Here is a 25,384-nt window from a genome sequence, read left to right as displayed (position 1 = left end):
GTGTGTGCGTGCGTGCGTGCGTGCGTGCGTGCGTGCGTGCGTGTGTGTACAACTGTGCATGTGATGGTGGACTCTCCGCAAACTCATGCCAATTTGGGTTGGGAGGACATTTCGGCCGGTACTCACAAGTAGGGGTGTGCCGGACATGGGATTCCGATTGCAATTGGTCGTCACGGGAAACCACTAGGGCTGACCCCGATTAGTCGAATAGTCGACTAATCGATCGAAAGGAGCCGTAGTGGACTGCCAACCTCTTAGTCGAATGCAAAAGAAATTGTTAATAAAAATAATGTTATAATTATTATTATTACATTTTTTGTAATCATTCTTTCCAAAAGCAAAGAGGCCTAGAAGCGTGGCTAATGCTAATGGCGTGCATACCAGCAAGGCTATCTGCCTAAGAAAATGGGCACAGAGTCACTGAAAGAGGATTTCACCCGAACACACTAGACAAATATCAAGATGTATCCATCAGTGGACCAATTGCATGCTTTCGCAGAGGACAAGAAGCCTTCAGTCGACTCCTTCAGACATTATGGCCGCCAACAACGATTATATATGTGTTTGGCCGACGACCGCTGAACGCCAACCACGTATATATTTATACGTTATTTGATCGTTATTTATTTTATTCAATATTTCTATTCATTACAGGCACACGGACTCGAGGTTAACATGGGGAATCATCCTGAGAATATCAAAGTGCAATACTGGCCACATCACGCTAGACAGCGGTATCAAGCACCCTTTGTAACCTGTGGGACGGCCAAATGTCTCGGGTTAAATTTTTCCTTGTTGGCCGAGGCGAACGGTTGTCCCGGCTCCATTGAAAGCCATCAAATAACCCTGATCCATATGTTGTGGTGGATTATGCCATGGACCAAATCGACATTGGATCAAACAATTGGAATATTATTTTTGGAATACTCCCGATAACAGGTAAGGGCGATTTGACGTACATTTTTGCTTGATCCTGCAATGCTTTCATACCGATCGGGCTGATAAGCGTTTTTAGTGTTCAATACGGATGCCGTTACTGACAATGAAATAATCAGAAACGACCCCCCCCCCCCTTCATGCATTCATGATGGAACATAATACATATGATATAGATTTGATTTCGGAATAATAGCGGGTCCAGGCAAGAAATGACAAAGTCTATAGTGGAATTGACTAATACGGCTATCGCTCTAAAACCATACTTATATTCACCACGGTATAACACGGAAACGTATGGATGGAAAAATTCATTCTTTTTCACATATTGAACGATAGGTGATGTCAAATGGGCCATAGTATTGTATCCATAGCTATAATATAGAATATAGTTATAGCTCTACAAACAAGGTGATCCACTCCTCTCTTTTAAAGCATGGCAGTGCTAGAGCGGGGCCCCGGCTAATCCCCAGCGGTCAATGAGTTAAGCACCCCCCACAGCCAAAATGGAATGATAACAAAAAAAAGTATGCTTTTTTTTTTGGCATTTTTTGCATTCCAGTCGACTATCTACAAATTTCGGCCAATCAAAGTCGAATATCCAAATCCTTAGTCGGGGACAGCCCTAGAAACCACAGTGACTGACAACCCGGTACGACTAGGGATGCACCTGTAACGGGGAAGCCCGTGGGTATGTCCACAGTCACGGAAACAGGTGTGTTGACGAGTGACTGTGGCAGTGCAGGCTAGTAAATTAAACTCACTTCCCCATAACAGGGTTAACAGACGCATAGGTACGGTAGTTAGGAGTGAATTCACTTCTTAGTGCAGCGGCCTGTGTCGTCGCCCGCGGACGTGGGAGCCCCCTGTTCGACTCCCCCTCGGGACATTCTCATTTAACATCAAACACAACGCAGACCAGTATGATCCGTCACACACCGATATGAAAATTTGCCACCGATACCGATACAGATTGTTCAACTAACACAATCGGCCAATACCGATACCGATATTTGTGGCAAATTTTTTATACATTTTTTCTTTGTAAATAAATTTTTTGTAATTATTATATTTTTTTTTATGAAACTACTGTATATTTGTGTTACAAATTGTGCTCACCGATATGAACATAGGCCTCTTTACTTACTTAAAAAAAGGAAACATCAAGAAATAGCACTCTCTCTCTCCCAGTATGGTCTGTCGGGCTGCAGCTAGATACTAGTTCTACCAGTATGGTCTACCGGGCTGCAGCTGGATACTATTGTCTCAACCAGAGCTCTCAACCAATGAAATTTTGATTGACAGTCGATTCTGCCAATTACGTCACACACCGCTTGCACCCGCCTCTGCTGTTACCACCAATCGGAAAGCGCGTATACATTTTTTACTTCCGCTTTTGTCCGCCATTGATTTTGACGAGAGGTATTCTACAACAACAACAAACGGCGGCGCGGCCGACGTTTAGCTTTTAGCTCTGCAGGATGACTAAATGAGGCATAATGATTTTACTGCAACGAATGTTATAATAAAACAAAGCCTTTCTATACATGTGTCTGATTGAAAACTTTATTAACAGATTGCAGAATGGGTAAAACTCAGGGCTCTATGAGCAACAGAAGGAACTGAGCTAGTATGAACGAGTATGCTTGCTACGTTCGGGTAAATAATATGCTGATGTTATTGAACGTGTAACACTAACTATATAGCGTTAATGCCACAAAACGAATGCCTTGTTAATCATAAGTAGTAACTTTGATGCAGTAGCTTGTGTGTGTGTGTGTGTGTGTGGGGGACTGGGGACGGCGTTGTGCAGGTCGCGAGTGAACTTTTTTTTGTCTTTTGACGCTACACAAATTGATGGATATTTATCGGCTACTGCCATCGGCACATTCGAGCTTATCGGCCGATAGGCCGATTGCAGTCAACAAGGCACTTATCGGCCGATACCGATACCCGACCGATACATCGGTGCACCCCTAGGTACGACCACTCATCAAGCAGGGGCAGAGCGGGGAGATTCAACCCTCTCTGGCCAAGGAGTTAGTGGATGAATGCAATGGAGAATGTACTCACAATGCATGGAAACATGTGTGGCTATGTGTGTGTGTGTGTGTGTGTGTGTGTGTGTGTGTGTGTGTGTGTGTGTGTGTGTGTGTGTGTGTGTGTGTGTGTAGATACAGTAGATGGCAGGGAGAAAGTGTTAAAGTGACAGAGAGTGTATACAGTATGTGAATGAGTGTGATGGAGTTAAGTTAGTGTGTGTGTGTATGTGTGTGCGTGTGTGTGTGCGTGTGTGTGTGTGTGTGTGTGTGTGCACAGAGTGTATATGTGAATGAGTGTATCTGGCTGAGGATGGTGCTGGAGAGTGAGTCTGATGAGGCTGTCTATGGATCGTTAACTACTGTACACTGACTGGATATGCATCCTTAACTGCACCACGTCAAGTGAGCACTATTGTGTGTTTTCAGGGCATGTGTGTGTGTCTGTGTTTGTGTGTGTGCGTGTTGTGTGTGTGAGTGTGAGTGTGAGTTCTGTGTGCATGTGTGTCTGTGTATGTGTGTGTGACCAGGATGCAGTGAGCTAGTCAGACAGCCTAGCTAGTCTATAATTAGGGCTGCTGCTGCTGCTGCTCTCTGGTTGGGGGCCCCCCCGAGGGCCCTGGCACAGGCACGTGGATTCCTCCTCCCTCTCTCTCTCTCTCTTCATCTATCTCTCCATCTCCCCCTCTACCAGCTCCCCCTTTCCCTGGTGGACATGGGCCTCTCCGCTCAGCTATGCTTGGGCGCTTCACACAGGGAGCCCAGCCAGGACAGCCTCCCGCTGCGACACGGAGGAGGAGGGAGAGGAGGAGGAGGAGAGGAAAGCAAGCACCCAAACTTGAATGAGCCCACGGCACTGAGAGGGAGAGGAGAAGAGGCATGTTGTGTGGTGATGAACAGATCACATACTGTAGAGGCACAAACCGACACTGCAGAGATGTTGTGGATGTGTTGTTATTATTAGGTGAAAGAGTGCGGTTGTGGCTATTGTGGACAATATTGCGATTGCGATATAATAAATAAATGGTGGCATGAGTCTACTTGCTTCTTTATCAAGAAAAATATAGATTACTCATAGTTTTGACATTAAATGAGAGTAGTCGCAGGGCTTTCACTTGCATTAATTCCGTGCGCGCGCGGGCACACACACACACACACACAAACACTTATTTAATTAAAAACGCAAATGCAATTCTTTGCAGTTATATAATTGCACGTGCTGACATTGCAATTGCGATTAGATTGATTGCGCAGCGCTAGTCATCATGTGGAATGCAGGCCCACATGTAACCAGTATCCGTCAGGGTCATCGCTGGCCCGGATGAGGACGTCCGCAGCCAAACACATTCTTCCTCAACTGATAGTCATCACGTGTTGTCGACTCGTCAAATTCCCCAATTACCACATCTGTTTTTGTCAACGAATGAATGCAATCATACAGAACGACTTCTTAAAAAAAAGGATGCCCTTTGAAGACCAAAGCATAATTTTACCAGTGATAATGAATAACTCATATCAGCATAAAAATCTGAATCACTGTGACCCACACCCTGGCTCAGCACAGGTACAGCACAGTACTCCATGCAGTGGAAAAAGACTAGGAAAGCATAGTATCAAACATGTGATAATCAAAGAGTAAACACATTGACCGCCAGCAGCAGGGGGCGCTGATCCCCCTTCAGCGCCAGGTCTTTATTCAATGGATATAGTTTTAGACTGCGACATTTGCGAGTGCTTAAAATATATCTTATATTATATCTATGGGTCTAATAATGCCGTCGACTGTCAGTGAGTTGCTTCCAGTCAACATGCCCAAAACAGATTGTTTTTTCATCCGTACATCTCCGTTTTATACCGTTTTGAATAGTGAGTATGGGTGCTTTTGAGTAATTCCAGGAAAAAGACGAGAAAAAGGCATTTTAGTGTAATCCAGTCATCACGTTGTAATTTTTCGGCTGATTATCTAATCATCCCGAAATCAACGCTAGATTATCATTATTATATCTATAATACTATAAAACGCAAGGTTTCATATATAGAGTCCTTACCTGGTAGCTGATGTAATGCAAAAAAAAGAATCCAATTATCTGATTGCCATTCCAGTTATCCACAGCGATCATGTCCCCGACATTACCGAGCGTTACACACGGATGGGCGGGCGGGGTTAGTATTCCATGCCGTCGTTGTAAAGGCCTGAGTATTTAAACCCCGCCCGCCCGGCTCAGATCGGCTCCTAAAACACACCAGCCCATTTCCAATGGGATGCAATAGCTCTGTAAGGCAGTAGAGGGCGTGTTGACCGTCTGCCAGCTCAGACAGCGTCGGAAGAGTATACAGAGGCTGCAGCTATGAATTATGAATAGATATAGCGAATAAACGAAATAACGATCCCAAAAACGAGTTCTCGTTTCTGGCGCTGAACGCATGGCGGGCAATAACGAGTTAACTCGTTTTTGGCGCAGATTGTGTTAAGATGTTAAATCCTAATATGAAGAACTATGTGATTTAATGTTATATGCCTTACCTTGACATTGTCTATTTTGCTGCTGTCTATTTTATGCTCATTTCATGCTTGTTTTATGTCTGCACTTTATGCATTGCTCTTGATCTGCCAATTTTGTGCTCATTTTATGCCCGTCTTTATTTTACTGCTGTGAAGCACTTTGAGCAATTCTTGTATGAAAGGTGCTTAAATAAATAAAGTGTATTATTATATATTATTATTATAGTTAAAGCCGGACCCGGATACATGCCAGTGGGGAATCGGGATATACATGTATGTATGATTAATGTAAACAACTATGTGTATACCGTATATCCTATGTCTAAATGTCTAACACAACATCTTAAAGACAATTACTCATTGATTTGAGAACATCATATGACGATGACTGACACTACACTGCTGTGCTGAGATAACGTGACATGCATCTTGCTTTATTTAGCCTCAACCAAAGTTGGCATTTTGTTCATGCGGTCGCTTATTATACAAAACATGCCCTTGTCATGAGTTTGTGAAGCTCAGATGCTCAAACCAGAGCTAGAGCGAGCTCATCAAACAAGACCACCTTCGGCCGAAACTCCTTTCACTTTGCAGCAGCTTATGACTGAAACGCTTTTCAAGACACCCTTAAACGTACAGCTCTTACTTCACTGCCTTCAAGAATATACTGTACACGCTCTTAGTAGATCCCTCCTGCTCTTGCTGATACCCCAGTTTCACACTTGCATACACCCTCTCACACACAACATACAAGCACTCATTCATTTTCATAATCGCACCCAGACACACGCATCCGTTTGCATACACATGCGCACACACACACACACACATACTTTCACCCACCCCCTACTCCTCCCTGTTTATTTATTTATTTTATTTATTTTTTGTACATAGGCTGTGCATGTGATTATTTGTATATGATTCTTAACACATTCTGTGCCAAAAAACGACATATTAAGTTTTTGCCCGACAAGTGTTGAGTGCCAGAAACGACATATTACGTTTTTGGATCGTTTGATCTTTTTACTTTGATCCCCGCTCTACAGACCTGCCGGGAGTGATCTGCATCATTTAGGCACATCCCCACACATCAGAACTGCAATGCTGATCGACTATCACCAGGTGGCAGTATCGTCCGTGTCTGAACTGCAATGGCTTGGGGTTGATAGTCAGCTTCACTTTCATTTCTCCTCGGTTAGTGGCCCCTCCTTCTGCTGGAACAGAAATTCATAGCTCGCCTCGGAATTCCGTTGCATAAGCGTATTTGACCATCGAAGCGTGTATAGACATATACACTGGTAATTGCGATGGCGATGCGATCACTTGGAATTATTCTTCTTGGAATACCTTCTGGCTAAGGTAAGGTACATTCTATGTCTATTTTACCTAATCTGAAACGTATTTTTTCTAACAATCACAGTTCTGTGTTTCACCGGACGAAAAACATGGTCGGCAAACACGGTCAGAGTTTTGAGTTAAAACGATACTAAATACATCGCGATTTTCAAAACAAAACAAATTTTTTTTATTACCTTTTTTCAACTGCAAAGTAAAACTTTGTCAACATGTTTTATCTAATAAAATAAAGTTCAGTCTGTTCATCTCACTTCAATCATTTTTATTGCAGAACATGGTATTTTCTCAAGCAGACAGATGTCAACACTAATCTGTGTTGCATGTACCTGACAAACTGAACTGTTTGTATTACAGTCATATTCCAACTTAACTGAATGCACATGTGTGTGTGGACTACTGTACTATTACAGGTATTGAAATGAACAATGCAACTTCCTTATACAATTTATTTTTTATGAATAATTAAATATCTATACTTGGCGTCCCTGTATCGATATAGTATCGCCACGCAAAGTATCGCGATACTACTACGTATAGATTTTTTCCCCCACCCCTAGTACACAGGGCCGCCTCAGGGGGTGTGCTAGTTAGCTTTAGCTACGTTATAATATCGAGTGCTAACGTGTGGTTCAGTCGGGATAGCCATGTCGGCTAGTAGCTTAGCTAAAGGCTAACTAGCGTTAGCTAACCTAGAGAGAGCACGTGCAGCATTGTTATGCCAAGATGAAGAGGACAGTCATTCGGCAGATGAACTTCGTCAACTCCACGCGGTTGTCTCCATCCTCTTGGACGTTTGGTGAGTTTTTAATGCACTCTATTCTATTCCCGCCGTGGAGATATCTCTCTCTCTCGGGCCGGCTAGCTATCGTGGCTACGTTATGTTGGCTAACGTTATGTGGAGCCAGCTAGCCGGCTAGCTATCGTAGCTAACGTTCTGTTGGACCAGCGGGCCGGCTAGCTATCGTAGCTAACCTTATGTTGAGCTAGCGGGCCGGCTAGCTATCGTAGCTAATGTTATTTTGAGATAGCGGGCCGGCTAACTATCGTAGCCAACGTTATGTTGAACTAGCGGGCCGGCTAGCTGTCGTAGACGTTATGTTGAGCCAAGCGGGCCGGCTAGCTAACGTAGCTAACGTTATAATGAGCCAAGTGGGCCGGCTAGCTAACGTAGCTAACGTTATATTGAGCCAAGCGGGCCGGCTAGCTGTCGTAGCTAATGTTATATTGAGCCAAAGCGGGCCGGCTAGCTAACGTAGCTAACGTTATATTGAGCCAAGCGGGCTGGCTAGCTGTCGTAGCTAATGTTATATTGAGCCAAAGCGGGCCGGCTAGCTGTCGTAGCTAACGGTGTGTACCTGGTGTCAGTACCTGGCTACTCTATTTGCAGTTAGCCTCCTTAGCTGATGTCGGCCGTTGGCTCCTTGCTACTTTGTTTTCTCTGGTATAGATCCTCTTCTCTTTGGATTTAAGTGTTGATCTTTGTCCTTTTGGATCTATGTATATTCATGTTGCCTTTGAAGTTATCGTTTCCTTCTGTTTTGTTATTCCATTAAAAGTTGAATATCCTTTAGGGGCTCATCTTAGCTGTCTTGCTTATCTCTCTGTCTGGACCACAGATCGATCGATCGATCGATATCTCTCTCTCTCTCTCTCTCTTCGCAAACATATTGAAACGACCGCGGAAATGACTATAAGGCTGGCACCCTCACAACACAACGTGCTAACAGTGTGGCAGTCAAAGTGTTAACTGTTTTTTTTATTTTATTATATATATATATATATATATATATATATATATATATATATATATTAGTGCTGTCAAACGATTAAAATATTTAACTCGATTAATCGCATGATTGTCCATAGTTAACTCGCGATTAATCGCAAATTAATCGCATTTTTATTTTTTACATTTTTTTTACCTTAAACAGATCTTTTTCAAGTTTCAAGTTTTAATACTCTTATCAACATGCGAGTCAACAAATGCTTGCTTTATGCAGCCATTTAACACAAAAGGATGACCCTCATGCATTGCAAATTTGCATCAAATTCAAAACAGAGTGATGCACAAAATAACTTAAAAGAAAATAATAATTTAAAACAATGAATAAAGTGTGCATGAAATAATAGGGGAAAGAAAACGTTAGGAACTTGTTACATTCACACACACAAGGGCTGATTAATCACACACCCCCCTCTCTCCCTCACACACACACTCAAGCTCTCTTTCTCTTTTGCCCCTTCCTCATCTCTCTCACCCCCCTCTCTCTCTATATCTCACACACACACACACACACACACACACACACACACACACACACACACACACACACACACACACACACACACACACACACACACACACACACACACACACACACACACACACACACACACACACACACACACACACACACACACACACACACACACACACACACACACACACACACATAGTATCAATGAGAGCATCAATAATACACCTGAGTGAAGTCTAGTAAAAAAAAAAAAAAATGTGTGGTAAAAAAATAAAGTATAATAAAATAATAAACACAGCCTGTTCAGATGGTTACTCTGGTCTGGTCAGTAGCTACAACACTCAGATGCGCTGGTCTGGTCAGTAGCTACAACACTCAGATGCGCTGGTCTGGTCAGTAGCTACAACACTCAGATGCTCTGGTCTGGTCAATACACTACAACACTCTGGTCTGGTCAATACACTACAACACTCTGGTCTGGTCAATACACTACAACACTCTGGTCTGGTCAATACACTACAACACTCTGGTCTGGTCAATACACTACAACACTCAGATGCTCTGGTCTGGTCAGTATCTACAACATTCAGATGCTCTGGTCTGGTCAGTAGCTATAACACTCAGATGCTCTGGTCTGGTCAGTATTTACAACACTTGTGCATGAGTGTTTCAGCAATGGGTAGTCAGTCACCCAGCTAGTCACTCACTCATTCACTCAGACAGTCAGTCAGTCAATGACTGAGACTCATTGCAAAAAAACAGTTTTTCACCCTATATGTGTAACCTGTTTAGGCTACATCTTACATCTATTACCTGCAATGCTGTTGTGATGCCCTGATTTATATCTACTTGAACTACTGTCATTATGCCTCATTTGTTTTTATAATGACACAATCAAACATGTCTCTTTCTCACACACACACACACAGCTGAGAGAATCATGAATGGCTGTTTTTGCACAAGTTTGTGTGTGTGTTCGCTGCAGTCTTACACCAACACCGCCTATCTGACTTGGCCATCATCATCACTCTAAATGACTTTCACTTGACTCTGTCCATTCATGACTTTCCCTCCCAGGTGGCCAGAGAATGAGACACCGCCACGTGGGTCTCGCTGCCTTCTCTGCGTCGAGACGTGTCAGTCATCGCCAACGCTCAGACGACTTGATTGTTCTGTACAGCGTCACACACCTTATGGGTGACAGTGGCAGAGTGGTCGTCTTGTAGGGCTGACCTTCTAATTTTTTTTTGGAATTCGAAGCTTCTGGGCCGAGATTCGATTTTAATTCGAAGCTTCGAGATTAAAAGAAATAATAATAATTATTATTATTATTTGAATTTTTTTAATGTTGTGGGACTTGTACAGCACTTTGTTCAACTTTGTCAGTGTTGTAAAGTTTAAACCCTTTTAAATCTTAGACAAACGAAACACTTTGCTTTCATGGAATATTGTAAGCCGTCATTTGAGGCTTTATAAAAGCAGCACAATGAACACAAATCTGTCAGTGCCGAGTCCGACCTCATCTTAAATAACAAACAGCATTGCTTGTTGTAGTTAACAAAGAGAGGCAGAGTTGATCTTGCAAAAAAATTATATAGTTTTTTTATATATTCAAATTATATTTTTATATTCGAATCCCATGCCCATCGAACAAAGCTTTGAAGCTTTGAAGTATTTAAGACAGCCCTATCGTCTTGTAACCAGAAGGTTCACGGTTCGATTCTGGCTCCTCCCGAGCAGTGTGTCATTGAGCAGGACACTCAACCCCCTAACTGCTCCCGATGAGCAGGTTGGTATCTTGCATGGTTGCCTCCGCCGTCGGTGTGTGAGTGAATGGGTGAGGCAGGAGTTGTAAAGTGAACTGAATGTGCAATGCTGTTATTCTGTCACCCTGTCACTCTGTCACTCGTGCCTTATTTTTCTACTTTATTAATCTATTTAAGATACTTTATTTTTAGCATTAAACTTCTTCTCAATATTTTTTTATTCTAGTTTAAGTGAAGGGGGACTAGCAAAGTAAGATTTTCTGTCTGTTTAACTGTGCCTATGACAAATAAAATATCTTGAATCTTGAATCTTAGATAAAAGCGCTTGGATAAAAGCGCTACAAAAATGCAGTCCATTTACCAGTCATCCACCTGCAATCATCTCAGGGCTCTTAGGTTTGTTTATCCGGGGATCAACATTTGTCGGAATAAGCAGATAACACGATGCTAATTCACATCCAGGATTTCGCTGTGGCTCTGGAGCGAATCCGGGTCAAGGTCCCGCAAAGTGTTCCCCAAATGACCCTCTCAGGTGACATACCTGAGCCTGGACTGTGAGAAATGGGGTGTGGGAAAACACAAGACGGCAACCACTGAAAGGGTTTGGCCGAGGCACGGGTCTGCGTTCGGGGAGGCCTGCACTGGGCCTGGAGGGTAAGTAAAGTAGCGCTCTGTACCACGGTGAAAGCTCCTGGCATTGTGGCCTCTCTGACAAGTGCATGTGGGTCGCCGCTCAGACACCTCGTGGGAGCAGCACACACACGAGGGCTTTGTGCTCCGGGAAGATAGGAAACACCGGTCTGCGCTGCCGCCTGGTGGTGGTGACATGGAATTAGAGGCCCGTGTTACTTATGTAGACAGGTTAAAATCTGCTATCGTGTCAACAACACACTTTTTATTTTTTTTGTGAGGGAATCTTTTACATTTGTATCTAATTTTATGATGGTTCTTCTACACATAGCTGTATGATTGTTGGTGTGTTGGAATGTTGGAATGTTTGCAGTGTTCTGCTGCCGACGGTGACATCCCGCTCCCTCCCTCTTGAAATAATTTCTTTTTCGTTATTTTCTTCTCTTCTCTCATGACGTATGGTTGGTAGTTTTCTCTTAGCAACTGACGCAAAAAAAACAATAAGCTCACTACTACGGTCCAAGTCTTTCCATCTATCAAATAACTGACCGTGTAATTTTGAAAAGCATTTCACTTTGTGAAGCTTTGCCACAGGCAGTAGTGGAAGAAGTACACAATTCCTTTACTTAATTAAAAGTAAAAATACCCAGATAAATGAGTACTCTGGTAAAAGTAAGAGTCATCCATTTAAATTCTGCTTAATTAAGTAAAAGTAGAGTACTTCAGTATCTAAAGTAAAGTAAAGGTATGCGTTTGTGTATTCCAGTGCTTGGGAGCATTCAATCCTCGATCCATATACCTCTACAGGTTATGTTAAAGTGGTATGTGGTCCAGTTATGCTGCTCTGATGAAAGGTTATGTTAAAGTGGTATGTCGTCCAGTTATGCTGCTCTGATTACGTGCTCTTGAAGTTGACAGGCTTCAAATGTGAAAGTACATAATCTTCATACATTTTTGCCATGTTTCCTATGCAAAATCTGATGGGTTCAGATAAATGTAGTGGAGTAAAAAGTACAATATTTCCTTTGAAATGTAGTGGAGTAAACGTATGAAGTTCCCTAAAATGAAAATACTCACGTAAATTACAAGTAGCTCAAAATTGTACTCGAGTACAAGTATTATGGCCACAGGAAATGCAACAATGACATTCTTGTGGTTAACAAGGCGATTAACCAATTCATTGATGTGGGGGCGCAGGCCGTTTCTCCTCAGCCGTGAGGCTGGAGGGAGTTTAAACTAGCGCAGGCTTACCGTGGTGGAGGAGACAGCTTGGCCCAGTTCTATGACAGGAGGGTCAGTGGCCTGGGTATCTGCCACCATGGGGCTGATCTGAAGAGAGAGAGAAAGAGAAGAGAGAGAAGAGAGAAGAGAGAAGAGAGAGAAGAGAGTGAGAAGAGACATAAGAGAGAAGAGAGAGAGAAAGAGAGAAAGAAAGAGAGGAGAGAAGAGAGAAGATAGAGAGGAGAGAGAAGAGACAGAAGAGAGAGAGAAAGAAAGAAAGAAAGAAAGAAAGAAAGAAAGAAAGAAAGAAAGAAAGAAAGAAAGAAAGAAAGAAAGAAAGAAAGAAAGAAAGAAAGAAAGAAAGAAAGAAAGAAAGAAAGAAAGAAAGAAAGAAAGAAAGAAAGAAAGAAAGAAAGAAAGAAAGAAAGAAAGAAAGAAAGAAAGAAAGAAAGAAAGAAAGAAAGAAAGAAAGAAAGAAAGAAAGAAAGAAAGAAAGAAAGAAAGAAAGAAAGAAAGAGAAGATTGAGAGAGAGGTTGGTTGACGTTGACACTGGTGCCCAGTGTACTTTCCCAGGGTTATTCTCTCTTCTAAATATCAGAACAAAGTACAACATACTATAATTCTATGACCTGTATCATGTATTCTACTACCTGTACCTCCCCTCCTCCCCCCATGCTGCTATGATGACTGAATTTCCACAAGGGGATCAATAAAGGAATAGCTTATCTTATCTTAAAGTTAGGACATGAAAGGTGTTTGCAGGGATGTGATCAAGATGAGGCAGAGAGCAGGGAAAAACGGCATCACCTATTGTTGTGAAGGGCCAGATTAAAGCTGAGAATCTACGTTTTATTGTTTTATATAACTTGTATATTATTTATATATATATAAACTATATCCCTTTAAGCCTGCGTTTGAATCCTAGTAATATTCACTTTCCTCATTGGATAATGCCCTTGACGTTATCGGCGCCAGGCACCGCGCCCCTGAAGTCAGGTACAAAGGCGAGTCTGGGCATGTTGGGACATGCCTGTTGCCGGCGCATTGATTCCAGACGAGAGCTGAGGCTTGGCACTAGAAAGCCACTTAAGTATATATATCGTGGAAGGCGCGAACAGTAGCAGTTCGGTGAAACAGTGTTAGTGCAAGCAGTTCGTCTAAACAGAGTGTTGTGAACCTAACGTGAATAAGTAAGTGTCAGAGCTAATGCAGTAACGTCAAGTTCGACTTAGCTTAATGTGAAGTAAAGAGTCGTTATTTAGTGTGAATCGTGTTATAGCAGTTTGTTCGGTGTGCAGCATTACCAAGCAGTTCGTTCGTTTAGTAACTAGTGTAAAACGTTAGCAAGTGTGTGTGGACTTAGTAATTAGTGCCAGTACACGAGGAGGGCCTAGTCGTGGACCTACTGGACATGTGCATATTGGAACCTACTGCGGCGATTGCAGAACCAGTATTGGTTGGATTATAGAGCCTTGTTAATACCCACTGTCGTTTGGATTTAACCACCTTGAAGATCTTACCTCGGGCTAGCTTCGAGGACCGAAGCTAGCTGGCTATCATCATTGCTATCGAGCAATTGGATTACAGCTATTGCTTTGCTGCTGAGCATTTGGATTATAAGGACTGGATCTATACGAGAACCCTTTTTCTTCAAGTGAACAGACTGAGTATCCGAACATTCTTCCTTCCTCCAGAGCTTACATCTCTGGGAGGATACCCCCTGTCTCCAGCGGTACCATCGTTTGCCCCTATAGTGCCATCCCACGCCAGGCGTCGTTTAGTCTAGTATCCCAGCTTAGGAATTATTCATTCCAACTGACTTTGCTACTCACTGACTTTATTCATATTCTTCGCCAAACAAGCGCGACCATTAATTCCCATTCTGTACAATTACTGCATAATAATAAATACTATAAATGATATTTCTTTGTCACCGTGCCGTCTTATTCTGAGTGTCTGCCATATTATAACTGTACTGTCTGGCAAGTAATAATAATAATAATTAGCAGTGGTTTAATCTATCACAATCTTTAATACAGTCAGGGTTTTGTAACCCCTCAGTTACAATTGGTCCTTCGAGCCGGATGGTATCAGTAATCTTAATCATATTAATAGTGATATGGCCAGCGGCGGACACTCTCCAAACGGCTCTCCTAAACTAGAGCGCCCTAGGCGCCAACGTCAGCCCCCTCCACACTTGGAGGACTACGCTGTCGTTCTACCTCCTAGCTTATCTAAAAAGATGTTAAGCGCGGATAAAACTAATAGCTTAAGCATGCCCAACCTAATCGACTTGTCGGCCCCACAAGTAGAGACCCCAGTGGGTTCAAACTAAACTGACTTAGCTCACGGGGGGGGACAAGCGGGACATGACTTGACTATGCCCAACGACCACAGCGCCACCGAGATGGACCTCGGAGCGCCGGGGGATAAAGACAGCGCCACCGGGATAGACCCCGGAGCGCCAAAGGATAAAGAGTGCCGCGTCTCAGAGATGGACCTCGGGGCGCGGGAGAAAGTAAGAAGCAGCGCTCTAGAGATGGACCTCGGAGCGCGTAAAGAGAACAGGTCACCACCAAGTCCTGTCAGCGCCAGATCACCCCCATCAGTGTCATCCCCCAGCGAGGCTGACCAGAGACTAGCGCAAGCCCTGATCGCCACGCTGACAGCTTCAACTGAAAGAGAACGTCTCCAAGCGCAACAACAGAGCGACCGAGAACGCATCCGACTAGAAGAGAGTCGCCTCCAGGCTGACGCAGCGATGACCATCAGACTGGAAGAGAGGCGCCTCCAGGCTGAAGAAAACATTCAGCGAGACCGCGCCAATGCACAGCGAGAGGCGGAAAGAGACCGCCTGCAGGCGCAGATGATGGAGCAATTACTCCAGAGGGCGACCCCCCACTCCTCCACCCGGAGCTCCCGGAGATCATCTCTACACGGGTCGAGGGCACCTTCCCCTCCCCGATCAGTCCATACGGGACCCGACCACCGGGAAGACCCCACCTACGTCGCCGAGAAACTAACTAAGAGACTTCAAGGCCTAACGGAGGATGAGGGAGGACATCAAGCCCACCAGCACGAACCTATTTTGGACCCGGAGGCCCAGTACAGCCCCGACCTCAGCCCCGAGCCGCTGCGTTACGAACCCCCGACCCAACCCATGGGTGAGTTTAATACACAGTCAGCACCGAGGAGCAGTACATGGGGGCCCGGCCTCTGGTTCCCACCCAGCACTAACCCACGACCACCCGTACGGGGAGACTCGCCCAGGAGGCCTCTCCCCCTACGCGCATCGGTGTCCCAGCCATCCATGGCATCTTACCTTGGAACACCCACGTTCCCAGACTTTACGCCTGAGGACAGAGCACAGTATACTGAACTACGCATGTGTTTAGAGACTATCATGTCCGAGGTACACGACGAGTCTTATAAATATGCCATCCTCCTCAAGCACCTTAAAGTGCCCAGAGCGCATAACATAGCGCTGGCATATTCGAACTCAAGAACCCCCTACTCTGATGCTCTGGTGGCCCTCGATGCGCGCTATGGACGCATATGGGATTACGTAATCCAAGAAATACGAGATATCGACCGCCTCCCCCCAGCCAAAGACAATAGAGCACTAGATGACCTCTCTATCAAGGTGCAATCCCTTGTGGGGATGCTCGGGTCACAGAAGGAGAAGGGGAGATATGAACTATATGCAAATTCCAACGTGGAGCGGATACTGGAGAAGCTCCCTCCAGCCCGTCAAGAGCGTTTTCAGCGGCAGAGAGACCACCGTGACCCCCACGGCCCAGAACCATCCCTCCTAGACCTGGCTGACTTCCTGGCAAGGGAGGTCAGCAGTCTACGACTAGACACGTTCGCGTGGGGTGGCTCCAACCCTAAAGATGGATCAAGGAGGTTCAATGACAACTGCCGGTCCGTGACCGTTATGCACCAGGCCGAGTCAGTGTCGCGGCACAAGAGCCATAACACCCCCCCCGCGAAGGGAAAGTGGAAGATTGCCTGCCAGTATTGTGAACAGGAACATTGGCTGTCTCAATGCGACACCTTTAAGAAGTTGACTGCTGACGAAGTGAGTCAGTGAATCAAAGCAAACCGCCGCTGCTTCCGCTGCGCGCGCAGCCACATGGCAGCTGAGTGCCGCCTGAAGAAAAGATGCAGCAAGTGCGACGGCGCCCACCTGGATGTCCTACACGACAGCAACAAGCGGAGACCCGTACCACAAAGCAGCTCGAGAGCAGATGTCCTGTATATAGACCCTGCGAAGAGCGGGAGCTCCCGAGTGCTCTTGAAAGTGGTCCGAGTGCTCCTAAGCTACGAGGACAAGGTCCTGGACACTTACGCCGTCCTCGACGATGGGTCTGAAAAGACTCTCCTCCTCGCTTCCGCCGCAGCCCAGTTGGGCCTGCGGGGTACCGAAGAAACAATGACAATCCGTACTATTCGGCGAGATCTAAAGACCATAAAGGGCGAAAACGTCTCATTCACAATAGCAGCAGTCGAGCAGCCCGAGAAGCGGTACAGCATCACTAATGCCTTCACAAGCCATGACATAGGTCTGTCACGTTATAACTACCCCATCCCACAGCTGATGGAGAAGTACGTGCACCTACGCCGACTGCCTATACCGCTCATCGACGGCGCCACCCCGACCCTGCTCATAGGCTCCGACCACGCAGACCTCATCGTCCCAACGGACGTGGTCCACATCGGACCCAGAGGCTGCCCAGCCGCGGTCAAGACCCGCCTGGGCTGGACGCTCCAAGGCCCCCTCTCCGGGTCTTCCAACCAACCGACGTCCACACGCTGCCTCTACACGAGGGTAAGCGACAACGACACCACCCTCTTGCAGCACGTCGAGAGACTATGGACATTAGACTCGATGCCCTTCAAGAACGAACGGAAACTAGTTCGCTCCAAGGAAGACAAGTATGCCATAGCTCTCCTCGAGCAGAAGACAAAGAGGGTCGAGGTCGACGGAGTGATGAGATACGCAACTCCACTCTTGAGGCGGGAGGGGATGCCCACTCTCCACGCATCAAAAGAAGCGACACAACGCTATCTACTGAACACCGAGCGGCGTCTAGCTAAAGACCCCCCTCAAGCAACGATATACCGCGCTGAGATCGACAAACTGATCACAGCTGGACATAAAGAAAATCGACGACCAAGAGGCAGACCAGACGACTGAATCCTGGTACGTGCCCCATCACAAGGTCCACCACAACGGCAAGAACCGCATTGTATTCAACTGCAGTTATCAGATCGGACTACAGAACCTGAATAACTTGCTCCTACCCGGCCCGACACTCGGCCCCTCCCTCCTCGGCGTACTACTACGTTTCCGCTAGGACAAAGTAGCCATCAGCGGCGACATCAAAGGGATGTTCCTACAAGTGCGACTGATGGAGGAAGACAAGCCCCTGCTGCGGTTCCTGTGGAGAGAGAGGATCGACGATGAACAACCCTCCATCTATCAATGGGAGGTCCTCCCCTTCGGCACCACATGCAGTCCATGCTGCGCCACGTTCGCACTACAAAAGCACGTGACCGAAGACCCTGGAGCCGACGAGGAGGTCAGACAAAGCGTAGAGAGAGGAGTTTCTACGTGGACAACTGCCTACAGAGCGTATCAACGCCAGAAGAAGCCGAAACCATCCTGCTTAAGCTCCGAGCCTCCCTGGTCAAAGGCGGCTTCGACCTTAGGCAATGGGCCAGCAGTGACCCTCACGTACTCCGCAGCCTCCCCTCAGAGACAAAGGCAGCAAGCAGCGAGACCTGGATGGCGACCACCCCAGGTGAAGCACAGGAAATGACATTGGGCCTCATCTGGCGCTTCAAAACAGACTCGCTCCATTACAAGCACACACCCCTGACCAAGGAGCAGGGAAGGTCGACCCCTCTACCGACCACTCGACGGAGTGTATACAGAACACTCGCCGGAGCTACTTCCCACCCACAGTGCGGCTGGAGACGTGTCAGATGGACCTGCACGTCTTCAGTGACGCCTCAGAAGTAGCTTACGGATCGGTGGCTTACTTGAGAGCCCGAGAGGAGGGAGGAGAAGTACATACAGCCTTCGTCCTGGCTCGCTCAAGGATCGCCCCCCGCAAGCAGCAATCTATCCCGCGTCTAGAGCTCTGCGCAGCTCTGGTAGGCGCGCAACTCGCCACGCTGATACAACGTGAACTCACCATAACGGTGCGAAAGACAATCCTGTGGTCAGACTCCATGACTGTGCTCACATGGATCCAGTCAGATTCTTGTCGATACAAAGTCTTTGTCGGAGTCCGAGTCAGCGAGATTCAAGACTTGGTAGGATCAGCGTGCTGGAGATACGTTGACACCAAGCAGAACCCAGCAGATGTCATCACACGGGGGATGTCCTTAGACGACCTCACACGTCTTAACCCTTACAGTGACGGTCCTGAGTTCCTCAAGCTCCCGGAGGAGGAGTGGCCTACCCCCACACCACGGGAGGCGAGTCAAGAGGAAGCAGAGATAAAGAAGTCTATGTTCTGCGGGCTGACGCACGCCCCGGCTCCGACGGACCCGAAACCTAGACGACTGCTTAACCCTTGAGAGTGCTCAGAAAAGGACATTCTTGTGGCACCACCCTGAGGTTCCCCCCACCACAGACCTTGACGCATCAAACTATAAAGAGGCCGAACTCTGTTAAGGAGAGCCCAAAGAGACTCATTCCCAGAAGAACTAGACTGTCTGAAAGGGGAAAAGCCAGTTCCCTCAGACAGCCGACTTCTCACTTTGGCCCCAGAGCTCGACGCCCAGCACCTCATCAGGGTGGGTGGTCGTTTGAGACGGGCCCCGGACGTGACTGATGATGCCAAGCATCCTATCGTCCTCAACAGCCGACACAAGATAACCGAGCTGATCATACAAAAGTATGACGAGGTGGTGCACCACGCGGGGGCAGAGAGAGTCTTCGCTGAGATCCGACGACGCTTCTGGATACTCCAAGGGAGAGAAGCAGTACGTCGCTTCCAACGGACTTGCCTAACCTGTCGCAAGTGGCGAGCACAGCCCAGTATACCGATGATGGCCGACCTGCCTCCCTGCCGCCTCGGCGAGAGGGCCTTCCACTCCACGGGCGTGGATTGCTTCGGCCCATTCAACGTCAAGAAAGGAAGAGGGACAGAGAAGAGGTGGGGCATTGTGTACAAGTGTATGACCACCCGAGCTGTTCATATAGAAATCCTCCAGACCATGAGTACGGACTCATTCCTCATGTCCTTCCGGAGATTTCAAGCCCGAAGAGGAACCCCGTCTGTGTTGTTGTCTGATCAAGGGACAAACTTCAAAGGAGGAGACAGAGAATTGAGCGAGAGCTTCCTGGCTATGGGTGAAGGACTTAAGACCCGCCTCGCTCCCGCTCAGATCACATTCCAGTTCAACCCCCCGAACGCCCCTCATTTCGGGGGAACCTGGGAAAGAGAAGTCCGTTCTATAAAGACTGCCATGTACACCGTGCTTGGGGCCCAGACCGTGGTGGAGGAAGTCCTGATGACAGTCCTCACGGAGATCGAGGGCGTCTTGAACTCTAAGCCCCTCGGTTACGTCTCAAGTGATGTAGCAGACGTCGACCCAGTCACCCCAAACTATCTCTTGATGGGGCGGCTGGACCCTGCCCTTCCACAGGCGGTGTACAGACCTGATGAGATGAACGGCCGAAGAATGTGGAGATACAGTCAAGTATTGGCTGACCAGTTTTGGACCCGTTTCCTCCTCCACTATCTACCATCCCTCCAAGCCCGTCAGAAGTGGGTAAAGGACAGGGACAACCTGAAGGTGGACACAGTCGTTATGATCATAGACCAGTCACTACCCCGAGCTACGTGGCCGGCCGGCCGCGTGAGCAGAGTGATTACTGGTGCTGATGGGAAGGTCAGAGCGGCAGAAGTCATAGTCCAAGGGCGGACTTACACCCGACCTGTGGCGAAGCTGATAGAGTTGCCGGAGCTCCCCGACTCCCCTGATGACGACCATGACCCACTGACTTTGTAGATTGACCTACTCCTCACAACAAGTATGGAGCAATTAATCTGTCTCCCTTAACTAATTAGGTGCGGACTAATTAGGAGGCGGCTGTTGTGAAGGGCCAGATTAAAGCTGAGAATCTACGTTTTATTGTTTTATATAACTTGTATATTATTTATATATATAAGCTATATCCCTTTAAGCCTGCGTTTGAATCCTAGTAATATTCACTTTCCTCATGGGGATAATGCCCTTGACGTTATCGGCGCCAGGCACCGTGCCCCTGAAGTCAGGTTCAAAGGCGAGTCTGGGCATGTTGGGACATGCCTGTTGCCGGCGCATTGATTCCAGACGAGAGCTGAGGCTTGGCACTAGAAAGCCACTTAAGTATATATATCGTGGAAGGCGCGAACAGTAGCAGTTCGGTGAAACAGTGTTAGTGCAAGCAGTTCGTCTAAACAGAGTGTTGTGAACCTAACGTGAATAAGTAAAAGTGTCAGAGCTAATGCAGTAACGTCAAGTTCGACTTAGCTTAATGTGAAGTAAAGAGTCGTCATTTAGTGTGAATCGTGTTATAGCAGTTCGTTCGGTGTGCAGCATTACCAAGCAGTTAGTTCGTTTAGTAACTAGTGTAAAACCTTAGCAAGTGTGCGTGGACTTAGTAATTAGTGCCAGTACACGAGGAGGGCCTAGTCGTGGACCTACTGGACATGTGCATATTGGAACCTACTGCGGCGATTGCAGAACCAGTATTGGTTGGATTATAGTGATTGTGGAACGTACTACCGTGGAGAAGAGCCTCGTTAATACCCACTGTCGTTTGGATTTAACCACCTTGAAGATCTTACCTCGGGCTAGCTTCGAGGACCGAAGCTAGCTGGCTATCATCATTGCTATCGAGCAATTGGATTACAGCTATTGCTTTGCTGCTGAGCATTTGGATTATAAGGACTGGATCTATACGAGAACCCTTTTTCTTCAAGTGAACAGACTGAGTATCCGAACATTCTTCCTTCCTCCAGAGCTTACATCTCTGGGAGGATACCCCCTGTCTCCAGCGGTACCATCGTTTGCCCCTATAGTGCCATCCCACGCCAGGCGGCGTTTAGTCTAGTATCCCAGCTTAGGAATTATTCATTCCAACTGACTTTGCTACTCACTGACTTTATTCATATTCTTCGCCATACAAGCGCGACCATTAATTCCCATTCTGTACAATTACTGCATAATAATAAATACTATAAATGATATTTCTTTGTCACCGTGCCGTCTTATTCTGAGTGTCTGCCATATTATAACTGTACTGTCTGGCAAGTAATAATAATAATAATTAGCAGTGGTTTAATCTATCACAATCTTTAATACAGTCAGGGTTTTGTAACCCCTCAGTTACACCTATCATGTATCTATGTCAGGGCTTCCCCTAAACATCGGTATAGGGGCGCCACGCCAATATGACAACACACCAGCGCCACCATGTGTTAAAAAAATGTAACCGGTGCAACACTCTGCAGGAGTCGAAACGGCGAGACCTTTTAAAGCGATATATGCTAATTAGCGCATATTTAATTAGGTAACGCCTATTTTGCATATATAAACATACAATCTCAGAAAACTTGCAATAAATATTTTCTTAGTTGTTATGTACATAACAAACTGGGAAATCTATTTAAAAAAAAAAAATAGGCTGTCTCGCCTTAATAATATGGAAATAGATTTGCCCTCTGACCTCTATTGCGGAGGCCTGTGGGGAGTGAAGGCGAGGTCCTCTGGGGTGTATGTCGGAGAGGTGAGGCAGGCGGTCCCGGGTGGACCTCCTGCTGTGTCTGCTGAGGACCTCCCGGTAGTCTATGGTGTCAAAGTTGGTCCTCCACATCAGCACCTGGGGGACACAGAGGACAGAGTTTCTATGACAAAGCAGCGGAAAACCCCCCAGATGTATTTCACAAAGCAGGATTAACAAGTTGGCACAATGACTTTTAGACTTGACTATATCTTAATGTTTTGGTGTGGAATTTGTAAATCGACACTTTTTGCTGATCGAAAATCGAGTTGAGTGATTTGAGTGTAAAATAAAAATAAATAATAATACATCCAGAGCTTTTAGAAAGGTGCAGAATAAAAGTATTGCTTTCCCCCAAAAAAACACGATTGATTAATGAATTTATCATAATAAAAAAAAAGTGCGGATCCAAAATGAACGCTGTTGTTTATATTTCCTACTTCCCATTTCCCCATGTGGAACACACCTGATTGGGAAAATATGCTGGTGCTCTAGTGCGACATCTAGTGGCTGAATGTTATCTATAGCACCTTTAACACATTTGGGGCCATTGGGATTAGACAGGGCCCACTCTATACAGCCAGCTATTCATAACAACCTTTCATTGTGCGTGAGGCTGTTTGTAGAGCTAAATCTATACTTTATATTATTGCTATCTGTCCATTCTCATTGTCAATTGACACTATAAACCGTCCCTTCAATATGCCTTAAATAAATAGTTTTTTCATCAATACGTTCCCATTTTATAGCATCTTGAATATGAACGTTATAGCAGAATGTTCTGGGGTATTTCCTGGAACGCGAGATATAGGGTGCTAAGCTAATAACGTTAAATCGAATGGCGTTTCGGCTATAGACAAGCTAGAGTTAAAACTCAAAATGCATATTGTCGGTATCATGGTCCACCATGAATGCATGAAAGGGGGGGGGGCGGGAGACGTCGTTTCTGATTATTGATTACCAATAACGGCATTAGCCTCAGTAGCCTCATTCGGTGACCGGGTGGATGGCTATGAGAGCAAGGCCCGATCGGGCTGTAATTGACGTCAAATCGCTCTTACCTGTGGCCGGTTGGACTGCAAAAAGGATTTCCCAGTTATCGATCACCATCTGGTAGATCCATATGTCCATTGGCTGATGATATATTCCTTTACTGCATACTGAATTCAGCGTCCCAAAAACGATTCCAGGCCATCGGCTACATGCATAGCTTTAGGCTAACAGAAAAGTCCATTCATAATACAAAAAGAAAAGAGTCTGTAACAGGGAACACTGCATTATTGAGACAGCGCCCCTACGAGGATCTGGCCGGTAATGCACTTTTCCGAATTCCAAGAGTAGGGTAAATCTGCAGTGCCGCTCGTGACATTGAGTAGGATAAATAATAAATAAATAATAAATAAATAAATAAATAAATAAATAAATAAATAAATAAATAAATAAATAAATAAATAAATAAATAAATAAATAAATAAATAAAAGCCAAAACAACCTTGCCACGTATATATACGTGGCTGGCCCTTTAACACTTTGTGTGCCAAGGGTCCGGTGCCCCGGAACCCTGTTGCGTGCCAACACCCACTTCAATGATAGAGCTCTCATATTTGCGAACGCATAAACTATATCTTAAATTATGGCTATGTGTATAATATGGCCGTCGCTTATCAATGACTTTTTTTTATCGGTTAATTTCCGTTTTATAGCATTTTGAAAAACGCTTGTTTCTTGAAAGTTTCCGAAAATTTCAGAAGATTCTGTGATAATCGCCCTTTACTGGAATATACTGGAATACACAAAAAACATTGGCATTTTTCGGCCTATTTATGAATAGTTTTCAAATAAACGCTAGATTATCGATAGAATATGTGTACTTACGCTAGGGAAGCGGGCTGAAAAATCGATTATCTTATTTCCTGATCAGCACACACACACACACACACACACACATACACACATAGGGCCCACGTTGATATATCTGTGAAAAAAGCTCTGATTATCCCAAGACTGGTCAAATAGATTCCTTACCTCAGATCAGATGTTCTCCAAAAATATTATTCCAATTCCTGATCGCCATTCCAGATATTGATCGCGTTTATTGATCCAACACTGGATACTGGAAACACACATTATCCGCTGTTCTGGTGGTCGGCGATGACTTCGATCGTCTCGGGTTACTTGTCTGACAAGTAAAATGTGAAAGCAGGACTTTTTTTTCTCCATGCGTTTCATTCAATCCAATCCAAAGGGGTGCAGTACCATCCGGAGAGACGATAGGGGGCGGTATTTTCCCAATGGAGCTCAGAGAGAGTTCCAGTGGTAACGTGAAGCTAGATTGATGAAATATGAATGGAAATCGCTAATAAATAGAAAAAACTATCAAAAACGAGATCTCTCGTCTCTCTGGCACTCTTAACGAGAAATCTCATCATTGGCACTCAAAGTGTTAAGCATGGCGCCGAAACATGTATGTATACGTGGTTGGCCCCGAATGTGTTAACATTCAAATCAAGATGTCAGCATCCAGGACCATTTCAACAACTTCGGTGTGAGTGTTTGACAAATAACTGGCCTGAATGTTATGTTCAGGTACTAGCAGTGTTGTAGTACTCGAGTCCGATTCCTGGACTGATTTTCACGACTCATGACTCGGACTTGGCCTCGAGCATTGACTGCATTCGGACTCAGAAGGTGCAGACGAGGACTAGGACTTGTTAATTAATAAATAGTTATTTATTTTTAAATGTTTTTGTAATAGGCCCTAATCAATTGGCATGAGATATTGATGGCTATATTAATGGCAAAGTAAATAAACTCCCATTGAAACGGTGACCGCTGTGTCAGCTATGTTTAATGTAGAATTTGTTTTGTTTGTATGTCAGCTCTTTGA

The 25,384-nt window shown here is 45.5% G+C and overlaps 1 protein-coding gene across 1 annotated transcript in view; it reads right to left on the bottom strand.

Annotated features, from left to right (window-relative positions):
* Positions 1 to 25,384, bottom strand: part of poc1b (POC1 centriolar protein B) — a 229,080-nt gene that overhangs the window by 180,748 nt on the left and 22,948 nt on the right. Inside the window, exons 9-10 of the mRNA XM_084334765.1 lie at positions 22,444 to 22,596; positions 12,740 to 12,817 (exon numbers count right to left, since the gene is read on the bottom strand). Coding sequence (XP_084190891.1) covers positions 12,740 to 12,817; positions 22,444 to 22,596 — 231 coding nt within the window. The remainder of the gene's footprint in view (positions 1 to 12,739; positions 12,818 to 22,443; positions 22,597 to 25,384) is intronic.

Source organism: Notolepis coatsorum (genome assembly GCF_963971535.1).
Source record: "Notolepis coatsorum genome assembly, chromosome: 18".
Classification (NCBI taxonomy): domain Eukaryota; kingdom Metazoa; phylum Chordata; class Actinopteri; order Aulopiformes; family Paralepididae; genus Notolepis; species Notolepis coatsorum.
The sequence above is the reverse complement of the archived record's forward strand: the minus strand, read 5'-3'. Positions and strand labels throughout refer to the sequence as shown.